Here is a 17135-nt window from a genome sequence, read left to right as displayed (position 1 = left end):
CAATGGGGAAGGAGCATCAGTGTAAAATCTATCTATCATCATTGCTTTATTAGATGGTGCTTCCTGATGGACTAAGGTTTATGAAGGTTCTATTGGTAAGAGATGACTACTGTCATGGTAATGTTCAGAGCCCCAGGGGCTGCGAGGATCTCCAAGTTTCACCTGATCTGACTGCCCCCTCTGGTTAAAAAACAGTCCAAAACTACACACTTGATAAACATATATTTCTTTTTGATGGTATGGTACTAACGTATATTTCTGTCTCCACTGTCTTTTTCTGTCTTATTTTAACAATGTCTCTTTAATCTCTCTTTCTGTTTCCATGCTGGGAATTTCCTCCCCACGCCTGTAGAATATGTACTGGGCAGCTACTCGCTACTCCTGGATTATGTAACTTTGGCTGCTTAGATATTCAAGAGCTGTTTTCTGTAGGAAATTTTTCAATGTCTCATTTATTCACTAAGCGACTTCATATTTTAACGATGATAGCTCTGAGAACTAAATGTGTGTCCTGAAACGTAAAAGGTTTCAGTAACCATATTCAAAGCAAAAATATATTCAATGCTTAGAGAATGCTGCCATTCAGGACACATCTGACAAACTTGAAGTTTGTAAACTGAATAGAGATGGGGTGGGCCTCTCAGTTTCTAGTTGCTTTAAATTCTAAAGCGAGGGGTATTTCTTTACTAATACCTCCCAGGACTATGAAGTTATAAGGAGGGGTTAAGTGGAGCCAACGCTAAGCATGGACTGGACCACTTTGCCTTTGACAAAGGCTTGCAGGGAGCCTGATCCTGGATGATGACTTTAGATCCCACTTGGTGCTCAGTCAGGTCACCTTTGGCATCAAACCATGCCTTGGTCTTTTACACTTTCCTGTCCTTTCTTCCACCACCACACTCCTCTGTAGCTGGAGAATCTCCATTTGCAAGTCCTGTACCCAGGCTTCTGTGTCCAGATAGACTGGAACCAGGTTAATTATATCCTTCCACACATTCATCGGTCTTCCCATCAGGCCTCGTTGGGGGAAAAGACTGTGGAGTTGCATACCTAGCTCTGTTACGCATTGGTACCAGCGGTAACGCTTCATCCCAATTTCTGCCTGTTGCAGAACCTTTTTTTTTTTTTTTTTTTTTTGATGGTCCTATTTATTCACTCCACCTTTCCTGCTGGCTGACTGACAGGGAAGGGGAACCTTTTGTTCTATGTCCAGCTGGGTGCACAGTTCTTTGACAACTGACCCCACAAATCCGCTCCCATTGTCTGAGTCAATAACCTTAGGCCCTCCCCCCATCTGCAGAACTCATTGCTCACCAATTGTTTCACTCTCATTAGGGCAGTTACATATTTAGTGTGGATGTCCATCTCCTCCCAATGTGAGAAAGCATTGACAACAACTAGCACATACTTGTTACCCCTTGGTGCTAAGGGCAGCTCCCCAGTACAGTTGATTTGATCTTTCCATGAACTTCTGGGGACCAATCTCAGAAGAACTTCTTTACTTTCTTTGATAGCTGGATTGTGTCTGGCACAGATAAGGAGCATCTACAGATCCCTTTCCCATTGTTGACAACCTGTCATTGTCCTCTGCCTGTTTGGAATGGGCCCATGCACCCATAAGAGCAGATCTGTTTGCATATTTTGTAGTGCCATCCATACTAAACCGTTTTTTTATTTTACTCAGAGGAGTTCTTGCTTTATTACTAAATTTTGACCTACCTTCGTGTTTTTGCTGGAGGCTTGTTCCCAAAGGGGTCCTAACTTCACATCATGTTTTTCAATGCTTTGTAGCTGCTACGCTTTTTGCCTTATTGCGATTTGTTGCTAGCGTCAAGTGAAATCTGTTACAGGGATAGTTTTCAAAATGATATCCCATGGCCAGTCGTTCCAGTGTCTGCTGCATTATTGACTGCTAGTTTGTAGTTTTATAGATCAGATTACAGTCTTTCTAAAACTGTGAACTCGCACCGCTGTCCATGCAGAGAGTCAGGGATCAGGACTCATCTTACTGTATGTAGCAGTCTTTTTGGATTCAAAGTACATCTGCTGCTGGTAAGGCTGGGGAGCGCTGCACGGCTCCCCGTCCATTAGCCCGGCGAACGCTCTATATGACTCCCCAGCAAAAGAGACAGGAACAGCAGCATGGGGCCCTCCCCTCCCCAAAGAGTAGGAGCAAGTGCTTTTCACCCCCACCATTCGTCCGGATTCTCCTGGACATGTCCGGCTTTTCTGAGTTAAAAAGAGCGTCCGGGAGGAATTTGTAAATGTCCGGATTTCCCCCCCATGCAGAGCGCGGCTGGATCATGCCACTCGCATGGGGCTCCAGCAGCCAGAGCCCCTCCCCCTCCCCCGCTGCCCAGCGCGCCGCTCCGCAGCACTCTGCGGGGGCAGGGGACCATGCTGGGTGCTCCACTGGGGAGCGCAGCAGCGTGTCGGGCTCCACATGGAGCCCGACACACTGTTCTGAGCGGCACGGTAAGGGGGTCTGGGGGTCGGCGAAGGGGCAGGGGGGTTCTGGAGGGAGCAGTCAAGAGACAGGGAGCAGGGGGAGGGTTGGATGGGTCAGGAGTTCTGGGGGTGGGGGTATGGATAAGGTTTTGGGCAGTCAGGGTACAGGTAGGGGGTAGGGTCTCAGGAGGGGGCAGTCAGGGGACAAGGAACAGGGAGGCTTAGGTAGGGGGTGGGGTTCTGGAGGGCAGTTAGGAGCAGGGGTCCCGGGAGGGGCAGTCAGGGGACAAGGAGCGGGGGTGGGGTCGGGAGTTCTGGGGGGGGCTGTTGGGGTGGGGAGTGGTTGGATGGGGCGTGGGAGTCCCGGGGGTCTGTCTGGGGGTGGGGACGTGGATAAGGGTTGGGGCAGTCAGGGGACAGGTAGGGGGTAGGGTCCTAGGGGGCCAGTTAGGATGGGAGGAGGGTCTCAGGAGAGGGCAATCAGGGGACAAGGAGCAGGGAAGCTTAGGTAGAGGGTGGAGTCCTGGGGGATTATTAGGGGCAGGGGTCCCAGGAGGGGGCAGTCAGGGGACAAGGAGCGGGGGGAGGGTTGGGAGTTCTGAGGGGGGCGGGAAGTGGGAGGGAGTGGAAGGGGCAGGGGCGGGGCTAAGGGAGGATGGGGCGGGGCTAGGGCGGGGCTCCTCCCGTTCTCTTTTTTGATTGTTAAAATATGGTAACCCTAGAGAACAGGGGGTCCTTTGTCCCACCCGCCCTGAGATGAAGAGATAGGAGTAGGGTATCTTCCAGGCCTCGCCCTTGAGCCTGGGTGTATCTCTTTCGATGGGTGGACTGGGCCAGCAGCATTCTTCTCTTCCTACCTCCCACAGTCCTCTGCTGGGCTGGTGTATGTGGGTCCTGCAGTTAATCCCACACTGAGGTGCAAGGGGCTGTTCAATCCTCTCAGAGCTATTGTTTCAGGCTGGCTGCAGACTTGGGCAGATGTCTCTGAATTGGTTCCACCTGGGTCATATTTTTAAGCTTTGATTTACACCCCTATGGGACAGAAACCCCAGCTTTTGTTACACTGGAAGTGCCAGTGTAATCGGATGATTCCAGGAGCTGGGACCCTCAACCCAGACCTGTACTGCCTATAGCTAGTTAATCCTGCCCTGCCCTGGATTGGTGCTCAGGTAACTCCGGCCCAAGGCTTGGCCCCTGGCTGGGGGGAGAGCTGTGAATGGTGCTGCCTCTCGGTTGAGAGAGGGATGTGGCTGATTCCTGTCATCACCTGGGTGCCCAGCTCTGCCTGCTTCTTGCCTGGTGGCTGAGGGGGCTCTGGCTGCTGCTCCCTGGTGATGCTCCCAGTGCCATCTGGTGAAGAAGCGAGGGTGGGAGCTCAGCCCAGAGCCACTCTAGTGCTAGCTCCAAATCTCTGGCCAGGGGTGGGCTGAGGATTATGGTCTAAAGTACATCTCTGCAATTGTCATCCTCTCTATGGCCTGAGTCCTGTATGTTTCGGTTTCTTGGTCAGCCTCCTGCAATGCATTCTGGGTAAGGGCAGCACAGCCATGAAAGTGCCCCTGTACTCCCTTGTGTGGCTGCCTAGGCTGGAGCCCTGGGTTTGGCTTTGGCCACTTTGTGCTGGAAGTAGCTATGCAATGCTGGGGGAGGGCAGGGAAAGGTGAGGGACAACTTTTGGTTCAGAAGATGATACCGTAGCCTAAGAACATAGGACAAGCTTCAGTGTTCCCCTTAGTACACTTACAACAGCACGCTGAGAGCACAATGGTTGCTAAAGCATTTTATTCATTGAGACCCTTCCAGGCGAAAGGTGTCTTGATTCAGTAGAGATCAGTGGCACGTCTCAAAGAGCCGACTTTGCCACTCATAGAGCCCCACTCGCTGAATCTCCGGTACTGCCCTGGCCTCAGCAGATATTGGCGGCCTCTGTAATTCGGCAATTCGTAAAGGATCCAGTGCCCATCCAGCACAGAACAAGAGAGCATCTCGGAGGAGCGTAGCTGGTCCATGACTTGTGGAGAGTCCTCGGTTAACTCTACCATGTTGCCTCTGTGATCCTCCTTCTCATAGATCTTTATCCTGTAGGTGCCCCTGTGCTGTGACAGAAAATGAGACAGGGTAATAGTGACTGCAGCAGGCTGGCTGCCTGTGATCCTGGGCCCTGAGTCAGCCCTGTGCACTGCTCCAGTGATGCAAAGGGCGCTTAATGCTGCCTCTGGTCTCCAGAGGAGGGGAATCCTTGAATGCTGCAAAGGCAGCACATCCACCCATTTGAGTCGGACCTATGCCAGCTGTGACTCCCACCTTTGGTGCAGGGAGCATGTCTGGGGTGGGGAGGAGGGAGCCCAACCAGACACAAGAGGGGACAGGGCTGCAGTGTACAACGCTGGCCAATCCTCAGCCAGCACAGTGCTCCCATAGGCCAGGGGTTCTCAACCTTTTTCTTTCTGAGGCCCTGTGATGGAGCCTGCTTGCCCTGCACTGGTACTGCAAGGGTTAACTCTACTCTTTGGGCTGAGAAGGCCACGCACCCTCGGCCCTGCTGGGCATGTTCCAGCTGGAGGTCAGGTATAAAAGGGAGCAGCCCAGCTCATTCAGGGCTGACTGCCGAGGAGGGAAGATGCCTCCTGCAGGCTCCAGCCCGGCAAGTGCTGAGGCCCCAGAAGGCAGAAGCCAGAGACGCCGAGACCCAGGACAACGCCCAAGCTCCTGCAGGCGCCCAAGGAGTGACAGAACTGCTGAGAGCCGCACAGGCTGAGGAGCCTATGGACTTTGGAGATGACAGGACCACTACACCAGGGACAGGATAGGAAGTAGCTCAGGGGGACTAGGCATTATACTGAGTGGTGTCCGTGTGTTTTGGGTGGATTCCCCGCTGACCCAGTGGTCACTGTGAGGGCCCTGAGCTGGGATCTGGTGGAGCAGGGTGAGCACGGGTCAGGCCAATCAGCCCTACTGAAGAGGGCCATTATACTGACTCTGGCTATTGGGCCATGCAGCCCGCTGCACAGAGCAGCCCTGCTGACTCGGGCCACAAGGACACACAGCCCTGAGAGGGGGCAGCAATATTGACATTTATCCGTAGGTCAAGCTATCCCAAAACAAGGGGTGATTGTATAGATTCAGCCACAATGCCATAATTACCCTCACCCCATCCCAAGAAGGGACGGGGCGCGCTTGCCCCACAAAAGGCCCCCTAACATGCTGTAAAAACTCCATGGCCCCCTTTGCCACAATGACTGTTTTTCTGCATATAAAAGCCGGGGTTGCCATTAGAGGGTGGCAAGCAGGGCAATTATCCGGGGCCCATTCCACAGGGGCCCTGTGAAGCTAAGTTGCTCTGGCTTCAGCTTCAGGCAGCTGTAGAGGAAGCTTTCCTATCCTATCCTTGCAATGTCCCCCCAGCCATCCTGGAGGGACGACCACTAGGAGGAAGAAAGCAGTTCTCGTTTTCAGTCCTTGGGAGCTCAGTTGAAAATGATCAAGCAAGTGCCTTATGACGGGGGCTTGGGCAACGTTGCCATTTTTAAAAGTAAAATTGAACTCACAGGTGGGATCATCTGGCAGGACTTAATGGAGGTGCTGAAACCCTCAGACTGCATGTCGGGATAATCCCCCCGTTTCAGAAAGAACTGCTGTCCCTGGAAGTTGGGACGTTCATAGAGCATGAAGCAGCCACTTTCCACGCGGACGGAGTTACAGCGGCTGAGCTGACTTTGAAAATCCGGCCGGTCGCTGCTGCACTCAACGGAGCGGCCCTGAAAGTTTCTGTCCTCGAAAAGAGTGATCTAGTGCGAGAAACAAATGGCAGAGTTTGCAGTAACATCCTATACAATGTGACTGCGTCCTGGTATTCCAATTTCTCTCCGTTCAGCACACTAAGCCTGAAGTGTCTGGGCCTTACATTTTACCCACAGTGATGATAAACTGATATACTCCTGTGACTTCAGTGGGATTGATCTTCATTTACACAAGTGTAAGCGAAAGCAGGATTGGGCTGTGAGAGATTAATATACAGGGACAAATAGAGGCAGTAGGACCCCTAGCTCTGCATTCTTGATTCTCCTCTCCTACTGATATAGGCCAGGAGTAACTCCTTTGAAATCAAGAGACTAACTCAGATGTAAATGAGAGGAGACTCAGGTCCCTGGCTTCAGACTGACCTAGCAAACAATCCAGTCCAGACAGGTTTCTCTTACCTTTTCCATCGTAGTTGGATTCAGGCTGCAAACCATAGAACTCCAGCTGGGTAACTGCCTTTTTATACCTCACAACCAGTGCTAAGTGTGCACACGTTAACAAAAATCTTTTCTCTGTTCATAGAGCCAACTCATGACTCTGGAGGCTCATTCACTCTTTGTACTAGTGTCCATAGGTTTTGTGTAGCGGGGAACAGGTTTTATTCCTATTGTTACCAGTGAGCAGTTCTGGGCCCGGGATCTGTCAGCACAGCCATTTTTACATTGAAGACAACATAGTTCAGGAAAAGGAGAAACTTCTGGCCGAGTGACAGAACGGACTGGATGTGATGGCATCAACAATCGTTCTCTATAGAGTCTCTGCAATTACATTGTTATTAGTGATGCAGAAGTGCACTGTACCATAAAGACGGAAGAGAGTTCAAACGACAAAGTAGAAAGTAGGAAGATAAAAACTGAAATGTGTATGTCAAAAGAAAAAAAAAAAAGTCAAAAGGGCTTAGGTAGACCTCACGTGTGTTTTTGCCATTCAGTAGCTTTGGGGTCACCAGTATGGAGTCTGGAACAGCCTCCTGAGAGACCAGCATGAGATGAGCCATCGGTGTGCAGCGTCCATCCCCATCCACAGAGGGCTTTTCTGAGTCCCCAGGTGTGATCATTACCCACACACCTCAGCACCCCACATCTGAGTTGGTTGAACTTGTATACAGTGGCCAGACAGCAAGTGTGAAAAATCGGGACAGTGTGTGTGTGTGTGTGGGGGGGGGGTAATAGGAGCCTATATAAGAAAAAGACCCAAAAATCAGGACGGTCCCTATAAAATCGGGATATCTGGTCACCCTAAGCTTGTACCACAGATAACGTAGGAGCCTGAAGGTCTCCCATCAGGCTGAGTGATGAGAGCGTAATGTAGATAGGAGCAGTTTGTTCCCATTCTGCTCGCCACAGTGTCACAGCGTCCACCATGGAGCAGTTGAGTAAGGGTATGTCTACACTGGAATCTTCAAAGCGCTGTCACGGGAACGCTCCCGCAGTAGCGCTTTGAAGTGTGAGTGTGGTCACACGCGAGCTCTCTCAGCGCTCCTGGTAATCCACCTCCACGAAGGGATGAGCTCCGGGTGGTGGGAGTGCGGCTCCCAGCACTCTGAGCCTGTCCACACTAGCGCTTTAAAGCGCTCAGAATTGCTGCGCTCAGGGGGGTGATTTTTCACTCCCCGGAGCCAGCAAGTTAGAGCACTAAAAAATGCAAGTGTAGACAAGCACTAACATAGTGCAGATAGGCGTTCTAATGATAAGTTAGTGGTGAGGCACTGCCTATGTATGTATCTTTGAAAAGTGGCCCTGGTGGTTATCTCTGGATTGTGTCAAGGAGGTTCTTTGCTGCAATATTATGCCTGATGTTAGAGGAAAGGATATTAGAGAGGACAGGGAGCCAATCAGTGTTTGTTGGTCCTGTAGTCCCTGTTATTCTCATCATTTGATTCAATAGCACAACAACTAGCATGGTGTGGCAAGAGTTTAACCACACAGGAGCACAGTATTGCTCAAGTGAGTAGCAGAAAGTTAGGGCTGAACTGCGCAGTGCTTGCACATTAGCTCCTCAACTTGAGCCCGCAAGCTCCTTTAAGAGGCCATTTCTGCTGTTAATTTTCTGAGCTCTCCTGGTGGTTTGGTTGTTATGGGTAAGAGTGCAAGCTAGAGTGACTCCTAGATATGCTGGCTTTGGGTCATGAGCCAGTCATTCTCCATTCAAGAACATGTTGAGTTCTTGTGAAGCATTAGCTTGATTAAGATGAAACCATGACAACACAGTCTTTGACATACGGGGATTAAGTCTCCATTTCTTGCAGTCCTCAGGTTGTCCCCAGTCTTTTTGAAGTTTTTCTCTTGACATTAGACAGATGTCATCTGCACACTTGAATGGCCTTGAGGTAGTTGCAGGCAGATCGTTTGAAAACATATTGGAAATAAGTAGGGGAAAGAACAGATCTCCAAGGGATCCTGTTCTTCTGGATCCTCCATGCACTCAGTTTATTTCCTAACATGGTTTGGAATTGTCTGTTTCGAAGCATCACTTCTATAGTCATAACAACCCATCAAGGTGACATCTTGACCAGCAAGCCAGTGTGCCAGGTGGCATCATATGCTGCTTTTGAGTCAAGAAGTACAGCCCTGGACATCATGGGGCATTGGGATCGAGGTTTCCAAGATGCCCTCCAGCTCTGCTGCTGCTTCTCCAAATCTAAAAGTATGGAAAAAAACAGAGGATAGCTGCCTCCATACTTATCCAAACAAATGGTACCTGAGCCTCATGGGACAGGGTTGATAACTGTAACAGCGAAGGTTGCTGCTCAGACTGCTGAAATGAAATCAACAGTTTCCATCTGACAGATCACCATGATCAAGATTGAGTGCACTGCAACCTCTAGCCAGATAGACTGGTGAAGCAGAACAGACTTTCTGAAGTGGAAGATGGTTTTAAAGAGAACAAATAACAGGTTATCAAGAACCGTAATGATATCAAGACCAACTAATTGAGGGAACAGATAAAGGCAAAACTTCTGAATTTGTCTCTAAATTGCTAAATTGTAGGATTTTCTAGTCGCTTTTTATTTTCATATAGACTGGGCATACCGGACCCTTGTCCCCCAGCCAGCTCTCGGCGGTTGGCTTAGAGCGTTTGATTATGAAGCTCCACCACTAAGAAGCTTATACTGCAAAAATCCAGAGAGAGACATGGTTTGGTTATGGGAAGAACCAGCAATTAAAACACTGCTCTCTCAAGATTATGCCGTGATGTAGTTGGAATGAGGGCAGCTTTTAACCAAACGAAACAATTGGCTAGGAAGTTTATTAAATACCTGGCTAAGCTCTATATTAAGAATGGGGATAGTATTATGCAGTTCCCCTCAGGAGGCAGAAAAATACCTCCAAATTCTGCAAATTCCTCTTTGCAAGACAAGACATCTATGGAATGATCAGAGTGTACAGAATTTTGATATTGCTCTCTGACATCTGACATGGTTGCTGTAAACAAGTTGAGCGCTTATTGATATGTTAGTTTCTTTTCTCTCTCATTGGGGCTGAAGGGTTAAAACGTTATTAACAATTTACTTCCTATTGCCTTAAATCATGGGGAAGGAGCATGAATGTAAAATCTATCTATCATCATTGCTTTATTAGATGGTGCTTCCTGATGGACTAAAGTTTATGAAGGTTCTATTGGTAAGAGATGACTACTGTCATTGTAATGTTCAGAGCCCCAGGGGCTGCAAGGATCTCCAAATTTCGCCTGATATGACTTTGCCCACTCTGGTTAAAAAACAGTCCAAAACTACACACTTGATAAACAAATTTTTCTTTTTGATGGTAGGGTACTAATGTATATTTCTCTCTCCACTATCTTTTTCTGTCTTATTTTTATCACTTCATTTAGTCCCTCTTTCTGTCTCCATGCTGGGAGTTTCCTTCCCATGCCTGTAGAGTATGTACTAGGAAGCTACTCTCTACCCCTGAATTATATAATTTTGGCTGCTTAGATATTTAAGAGTTGTTTACTGCACAGGGAAATTTTTAATGTCTCATTTATTCACTAAGGGTATGTCTACACTACAGGATTAATCCGAATTTATATCATTTGAATTTTGGAAACAGATTGTATAAAGTCGAATGTATGCGGCCACACTAAGCACATTAATTCGGCGGTGTGCGTCCATGAACTGGGGCTAGCGTCGATTTCCGGAGCCTTGCACTGTGGGTAGCTATCCCATAGTTCCCACAGTCTCCTCTGCCCATTGGAATTCTGGGTTGAGATCCCAATGCCTGATGGGGCCAAAAACATTGTCGCGGGTGGTTCTGGGTACATCCTCCCCGCTCTCCAGGGAAGCAACGACAAACAACTGTTTCGCGCCTTTTTCCTGGGTGAACAGTGCAGACGCCATACCATGGCAAGCATGGCGCCCACTCAGCTCAAGACATCAGTCATGAACATTGTAAAGACCTCGCGCGTTATCGTGCAGTTTATGCTGAACCAGAACCTGCAAAACCAGGCGGCGAGGAGTAAGCTACGGCAGCGTGGCGGCGAGAGTGATGAGGACATGGACATGGAATTCTATGAAACCGCGGGCCCCGGTGCTTTGGAGATCATGCTGTTAACGGGGCAGGTTATAGCCATGGAACGCCGATTCTGGGCCCGGGAAACAAGCACAGACTGGTGGGACCTCATAGTGTTGCAGGTGTGGGACGATTCCCAGTGGTTGCGAAACTTTCGCATGCGTAAGGGCATTTTCATGGAACTTTGTGACTTGCTTTCCCCTGCCCTGAAGCACCAGAATACCAAGATGAGAGCAGCCCTCACAGTTGAGAAGCGAGTGACGATAACCCTGTGGAAGCTTGCAATGTCAGACAGCTACCAGTCAGTCGGGAATCAATTTGGAGTGGGCAAATCTACTGTGGGGGCTGCTGTGATGCAAGTAGCCAAAGCAATCACTGAGGTGCTGCTACGAAAGGTAGTGACTCTGGGAAATGTGCAGGTCATGGTGGATGGCTTTGCTGCAATGGGATTCCCTAACTGTGGTGGGGCGATAGATGGAACCCATATCCCTATCTTGGCACCGGAGCACCAGGGTACCCAGTACATAAACCACAAGGGGTACTTTTCAATGGTGCTGCAAGCACTTGTGGATCACAAGGACGTTTCACCAACATCAACGTGGGCTGGCCGGGAAGGGTTCATGACGCTCGCGTCTTCAGGAACACTACTCTGTTTAAACGGCTGCAGCAAGGGACATACTTCCCGGACCAGAAAATAACCGTTGGGGATGTTGAAATGCCTATAGTTATCCTTGGGGACCCAGCCTACCCCTTAATGCCATGGCTCATGAAGCCATACACAGGCAGCCTGGACAGGAGTCAGGAGCTGTTCAACTACAGGCTGAGCAAGTGCAGAATGGTGGTAGAATGTGCATTTGGCCATTTAAAAGGTCGCTGGCAATCATTACTGACTCGGTCAGACCTCAGCCAAACCAATATCCCCATTGTTATTGCTGCTTGCTGCGTGCTCCACAATCTCTGTGAGAGTAAGGGGGAGACCTTTATGGCAGGGTGGGAGGCTGAGGCAAATCGCCTGGCTGCTGATTATGCACAGCCAGACACCAGGGCGATTAGAAGATCACACCAGGAAGCGCTGCGCATCAGAGAAGCTTTGAAAACCAGTTTCATGACTGGCCAGGCTACGGTGTGAAAGTTCTGTTTGTTGAAAACCCGCCCTCTTGATTGACTCATTCCCTTTAAGCAAACCAACCTCCCTCCTTAAATCACAGCTTGCTTTTAAACGAAATAAAGTCACTATCGTTAAAAATCATGTATTCTTTATTAATTGATTATAAACATAGGGAGAGAACCGACAAGGTAACCCGGATGAGGTTTGGGAGGAGGATAGGAGGGAAGTAAAAGGCCACTGAAAAAATTCAATATAATAACAGCCTTTTGGTTAGGCTGTCCACTGGGGTGGAGTGGGAGGGTGCACGGAGCCTCTCCCCCCCCCCCCCCCCGCGTTCTTACACGTCTGGGTAAGGAAGCTATGGAACATGGTGAGGGGGGAGGGAGGTTATACAGCGGCTGCAGCGGCACTCTGTTATCCTGCTGCCGTTCCTGAAGCTGGGACGCCCCAGACGCCGGAGCATGTCTGTTTGATCACGCAGCAGCCCCAGCGTTGCAGCCTGCCACCTCTCATCTCAAGCGGGTGAGGAGGGAGGGTTGTTTGCTTAAAGGGAATGACCTCACGTTCACTGGCATCTTTCCTGTACTTAGATACTGTGTCCTTCCACTCATTCAAATGAGCTCTTTCATTGCGGGTGCATCCATTATTTCCAAGTACATCTCGTCTCGCGTCCTCTTTCTCCACCGCCTTATCTGAGATAGCCTTCGGGACGGAGGAGGGAGGCTTGAAAAATTTGCAGCTGCTGGAAGGATGGAAAAAAGGAGAGAAGTTTTTAAAAAGATACATTTTACAGAACAATGCTTATATTCTTTCACAGTGAAAAACACTATTCACATTACATAGCACATGTGATTTCAGTACAAGGTCGCATTTTCCATCTTAAAATTGAGTGCCTGTGGCTTTGGTGTTAGAGATCACAGACGCAGGTCCGGGCAACAGAATTCGGCTTGCATGCGGCCATGGTAAGCCATTGTCTTTCGGCTTCTGCGCCCTCCTTTCCCACATACCAAGCAAAGCCCGTTGACTGCTGCGGTTTTCCTGTTAACCTTCAGCAGCAGAAAACAAACTCCCCCCCCGCCATCCAATTCTCTGGGATGATCTCTTTATCCCTCCCCCCACCGCGTGGCTGGTATCAGGGAAGATTCCTGCAGAAACCAAACTAACCCCTGACCCCCCCCCCGCCATGAATTATCTGGGATGATCGCTGTACCCCTCCCCCCATCGCGTGGCTGGTATCAGGGAAGATCCCTACTAGCCAAAGGCGAAAAGCTCAGCGCCAATCCCCCCACCCCCCACGCTTGGCTAACTGCAGGGAAGGATTTCTTTTCAGCCACAGGCAAATAGCCCAGTAGGAACGACCACCTCTGTCCCCTTAATTAAATGCCCCGTATTTCAACCAGGTTACCATGAGCGATATCACTCTCCTGAGGATTACACAGCGAGATAAAGAACGGATGTTGCTTGAATGCCAGCAAACACCGGGACCAAACGCTGCCAGGCTTTGTCATGCAATGATACCAGATTATTTGCTACTAGCATGGCGTGGTCAAGTGTCCTACCATGGAGGACGGAATAAGGCTGCACTGCCCAGAAACCTCCTGCAAAGGCTTTTGGAGTACCTCCAGGAGAGTTTCATGGAGATGTCCCTGGAGGACTTCCGCTTCATCCCCAGACACATTAACAGACTTTTCCAGTAGCCGCGAATGCATCCCAAGTCCTCAGGGCAAATTAATCATTAAAAAATGCTTGCTTTTAAACCATGTTTTATATTTTAAAAGGTAAACTCACCTGAGGTCCCTTCCATGGGGTCATGGTTTTGGGTACTGGCTTGGGAGGCTTGGGAGGGTACTTCAGTCAGGCTGAGAAAAAGATCCTGGCTGTTGGGGAGAACGGAGTGCCGGGTGCTCTCCGCAAGCTCATCCTCCTCCTCCTCTTCCCCGTCCGCAGAATCCTCAGGTGTAGCTGCTGAGATTACCCCTGCCTCGGAATCCACGGTCAGAGGTAGGGTAGTGGTGGCGGCCCCCCCTAGAATTGCATGCAGCTCAGCATAGAAGCGGCATATCTGCGGCTCTGACCCGGAGCGACCGTTTGCCTCCTTTGTTTTCTGATAGGTTTGTCTGAGCTCCTTGACTTTCACGCGGCACTGCTCTGAGTCCCTATTGTGGCCTCTCTCCATCATGCCCTTGGAGATTTTTTCAAAAGTTTTGGCATTTCGTCTTTTCGAATGAAGTTCTGCTAGCACTGAATCCTCTCCCCATATAGCGATCAGATCCAGTACCTCCCGTACGGTCCATGCTGGTGCTCTTTTTCGATTATCGGCCTGCATGGTTATCTGTGCTGATGAGCTCTCTGTGGTCACCTATGCTCTCCTGTGCTGGGCAAACAGGAAATGAAATTCAAATGTTCGCGGGGCTTTTCCTGTCTACCTGGCCAGTGCATCCGAGTTCAGATTGCTGTCCAGAGCGGTCACAATGGTGCACTGTGGGATAGCTCCCGGAGGCCAATACCATCGAATTGCAGCCACACTAACCCTAATTTGAAATGACAATATCGATTTTGGTGCTACTCCGCTCGTCGGGGAGGAGTACAAAAATTGATTTTAAGAGCCCTTTATTTCAAAATAAATGGCTTCGTTGTGTGGACGGGTGCAGGGTTAATTCGATTTAATGCTGCTAAATCTGAATTAAACTAATAGTGTAGACCAGGCCTAAGTGGCTTTATATTTTAACAATGATGGCTCTGAGAATGTGTGTCCTGAAATATAAAGCAAAAGTATATTCAATGCTTAAAGAGAATGCTGCCGGTGCCATGCTCCCAGAGACACATCTGACAAACTTGAAGTTTGTAAACTGAATAGAGATGGGGTGGGCCTCTCAGTTTCTAGTTGCTTCAAATTCTTAAGTGAGGGGTATTGCTTTACTAATACCTCCCAGGACTATGAAGTTATATGGAGGGGTTAAGTGGAGCCAACCCTAAGTATGGACTGTACCACTTTGCCTTTGGGAAAGGCTTGCAGGGAGCCTGAATCTGGATGATGACTTTAGATCCACTTGGTGGTCAGTCAGGTCTCCTTTGGCATCAAACCATGCCTTGGTCTTTTCTGTCCTTTCTTCCACCATCACACTCCTCTGTAGCTGGAGAATCTCCATCTGCAAGTCCTGTATCCAGGCTTCTGTGGCCAGATAGACTGGAACCAGGTTAATTATATCCTTCCACACATTCATTGGTCTTCGCGTCAGACCTCATTGAGGGAAAAGGCTGTGGAGTTGCATACCTAGCTCTCCAATACAGACAACTCTCCAATACCCAATTCTACAGGCCGCTTTCCTCAGATCCCACTGAGGAATACACTAAGAAACTACACCATCTACTCAGGACACTCCCTACACTAACACAGGAACAAATCAACATACCCTTAGAGCCCCGACCGGGGTTATTCTATCTACTACCTAAGATCCACAAACCTGGAAATCCTGGACGCCCCATCATCTCGGGCATTGGCACTCTCACTGAAGGACTGTCTGGATATGTGGACTCCCTACTCAGACCCTACGCCACCAGCACTCCCAGCTATCTCCGTGACACCACAGATTTCCTGAGGAAACTACAATGCATTGGTGACCTCCCAGAAAACACCATCCTAGCCACCATGGATGTAGAGGCTCTCTACACAAACATCCCACATACAGATGGAATACAAGCTGTCAGGAACAGTATCCCTGATGATGACACAGCACAACTTATTGCTGAGCTCTGTGACTTTATCCTCACGCACAATTATTTCAAATTTGGTGACAATATATACCTCCAGACCAGTGGCACCGCTATGGGCACCCGCATGGCCCCACAATATGCCAACAATTTTATGGCTGACCTGGAACAACGCTTCCTCAGCTCCCGTCCACTCATGCCCCTTCTCTACCTACGCTATATTGATGACATCTTCATCATCTGGACCCATGGGAAGGAGGCCCTGGAAGAATTCCACCATGCTTTCAACAGCTTCCACCCCACCATCAACCTCAGCCTGGACCAATCTACACGGGAGGTCCACTTCCTGGACACCACCGTACAAATAAGCGATGGCCACATTAACACCACCCTATACCGAAAACCCACCGACCGCTACGCCTACCTTCATGCCTCCAGCTTCCACCCCGGTCACACCACACGATCCATCGTCTACAGCCAAGCACTGAGGTACAATCGCATCTGCTCCAACCCCTCAGACAGAGACCAACACCTACAAGATCTTCACCAAGCATTCTCAAAACTACGATACCCACACAAGGAAATAAAGAAACAAATCAACAGAGCCAGACGTGTACCCAGAAGACTCCTGCTACAAGACAGGCCCAGAAGAGAAACCAACAGAACTCCACTGGCCATCACCTACAGTCCTCAGCTTAAACCTCTCCAACGCATCATCAGTGATCTACAACCCATCCTGGACAATGATCCCTCACTTTCACAGACCTTGGGAGGCAAGCCAGTCCTCGCCCACAGACAACCTGCCAACCTTAAGCATATTCTCACCAGCAACCACGCACCGCACCATAACAACTCTAACTCAGGAACCAACCCATGCAACAAACCTCGATGCCAACTCTGCCCACATATCTACACCAGCAACACCATCACTGGACCTAACCAGATCAGCTACAACATCACCGGCTCATTCACCTGCACGTCCACCAATGTTATATATGCCATCATATGCCAGCAATGCCCCTCTGCTATGTACATTGGCCAAACTGGACAGTCACTACGCAAGAGGATAAATGGACACAAGTCAGATATCAGGAATGGCAATATACAAAAACCTGTAGGAGAACACTTCAACCTCCCTGGCCACACAATAGCAGATGTAAAGGTTGCCATCTTACAGCAAAAAAACTTCAGGACCAGACTCCAAAGAGAAACTGCTGAGCTCCAGTTCATTTGCAAATTTGACACCATCAGATCAGGATTAAACAAAGACTGTGAATGGCTATCCAACTACAGAAACAGTTTCTCCTCCCTTGGTGTTCACACCTCAACTGCTAGCAGAGCACCTTACCCTCCCTGATTGAACTAACCTCGTTATCTCCACACTGATATATACCTGCCTCTGGAGATTTCCATTACTTGCATCTGAAGAAGTGAGGTTCTTACCCACGAAAGCTTATGCTCCCAGTACTTCTGTTAGTCTCAAAGGTGCCACAGGACCCTCTGTTGCTTTTTACAGATTCAGACTAACACGGCTACCCCTCTGATACTTGATACCT

General features: G+C 49.3%; 1 protein-coding gene across 1 annotated transcript; it reads right to left on the bottom strand.

Moving 5' to 3' along the window:
- Nucleotides 1-4268: 4268 nt before the first annotated feature.
- Nucleotides 4269-6683, bottom strand: LOC128845506 (gamma-crystallin C-like). The gene is made up of 3 exons (XM_054044278.1): nt 6648-6683; nt 5997-6236; nt 4269-4544 (listed from the first exon to the last, which is right to left on the bottom strand). The coding sequence occupies exons 1-3, from the start codon at nt 6681-6683 to the stop codon at nt 4269-4271; spliced, it is 552 nt and encodes a 183-aa protein (XP_053900253.1).
- Between the last annotated feature and the right edge of the window lie 10452 nt (nt 6684-17135).

This window comes from Malaclemys terrapin, chromosome 11 (genome assembly GCF_027887155.1).
Source record: "Malaclemys terrapin pileata isolate rMalTer1 chromosome 11, rMalTer1.hap1, whole genome shotgun sequence".
NCBI lineage: Eukaryota > Metazoa > Chordata > Testudines > Emydidae > Malaclemys > Malaclemys terrapin.
This window is presented reverse-complemented; position numbering and strand designations above follow the sequence as displayed.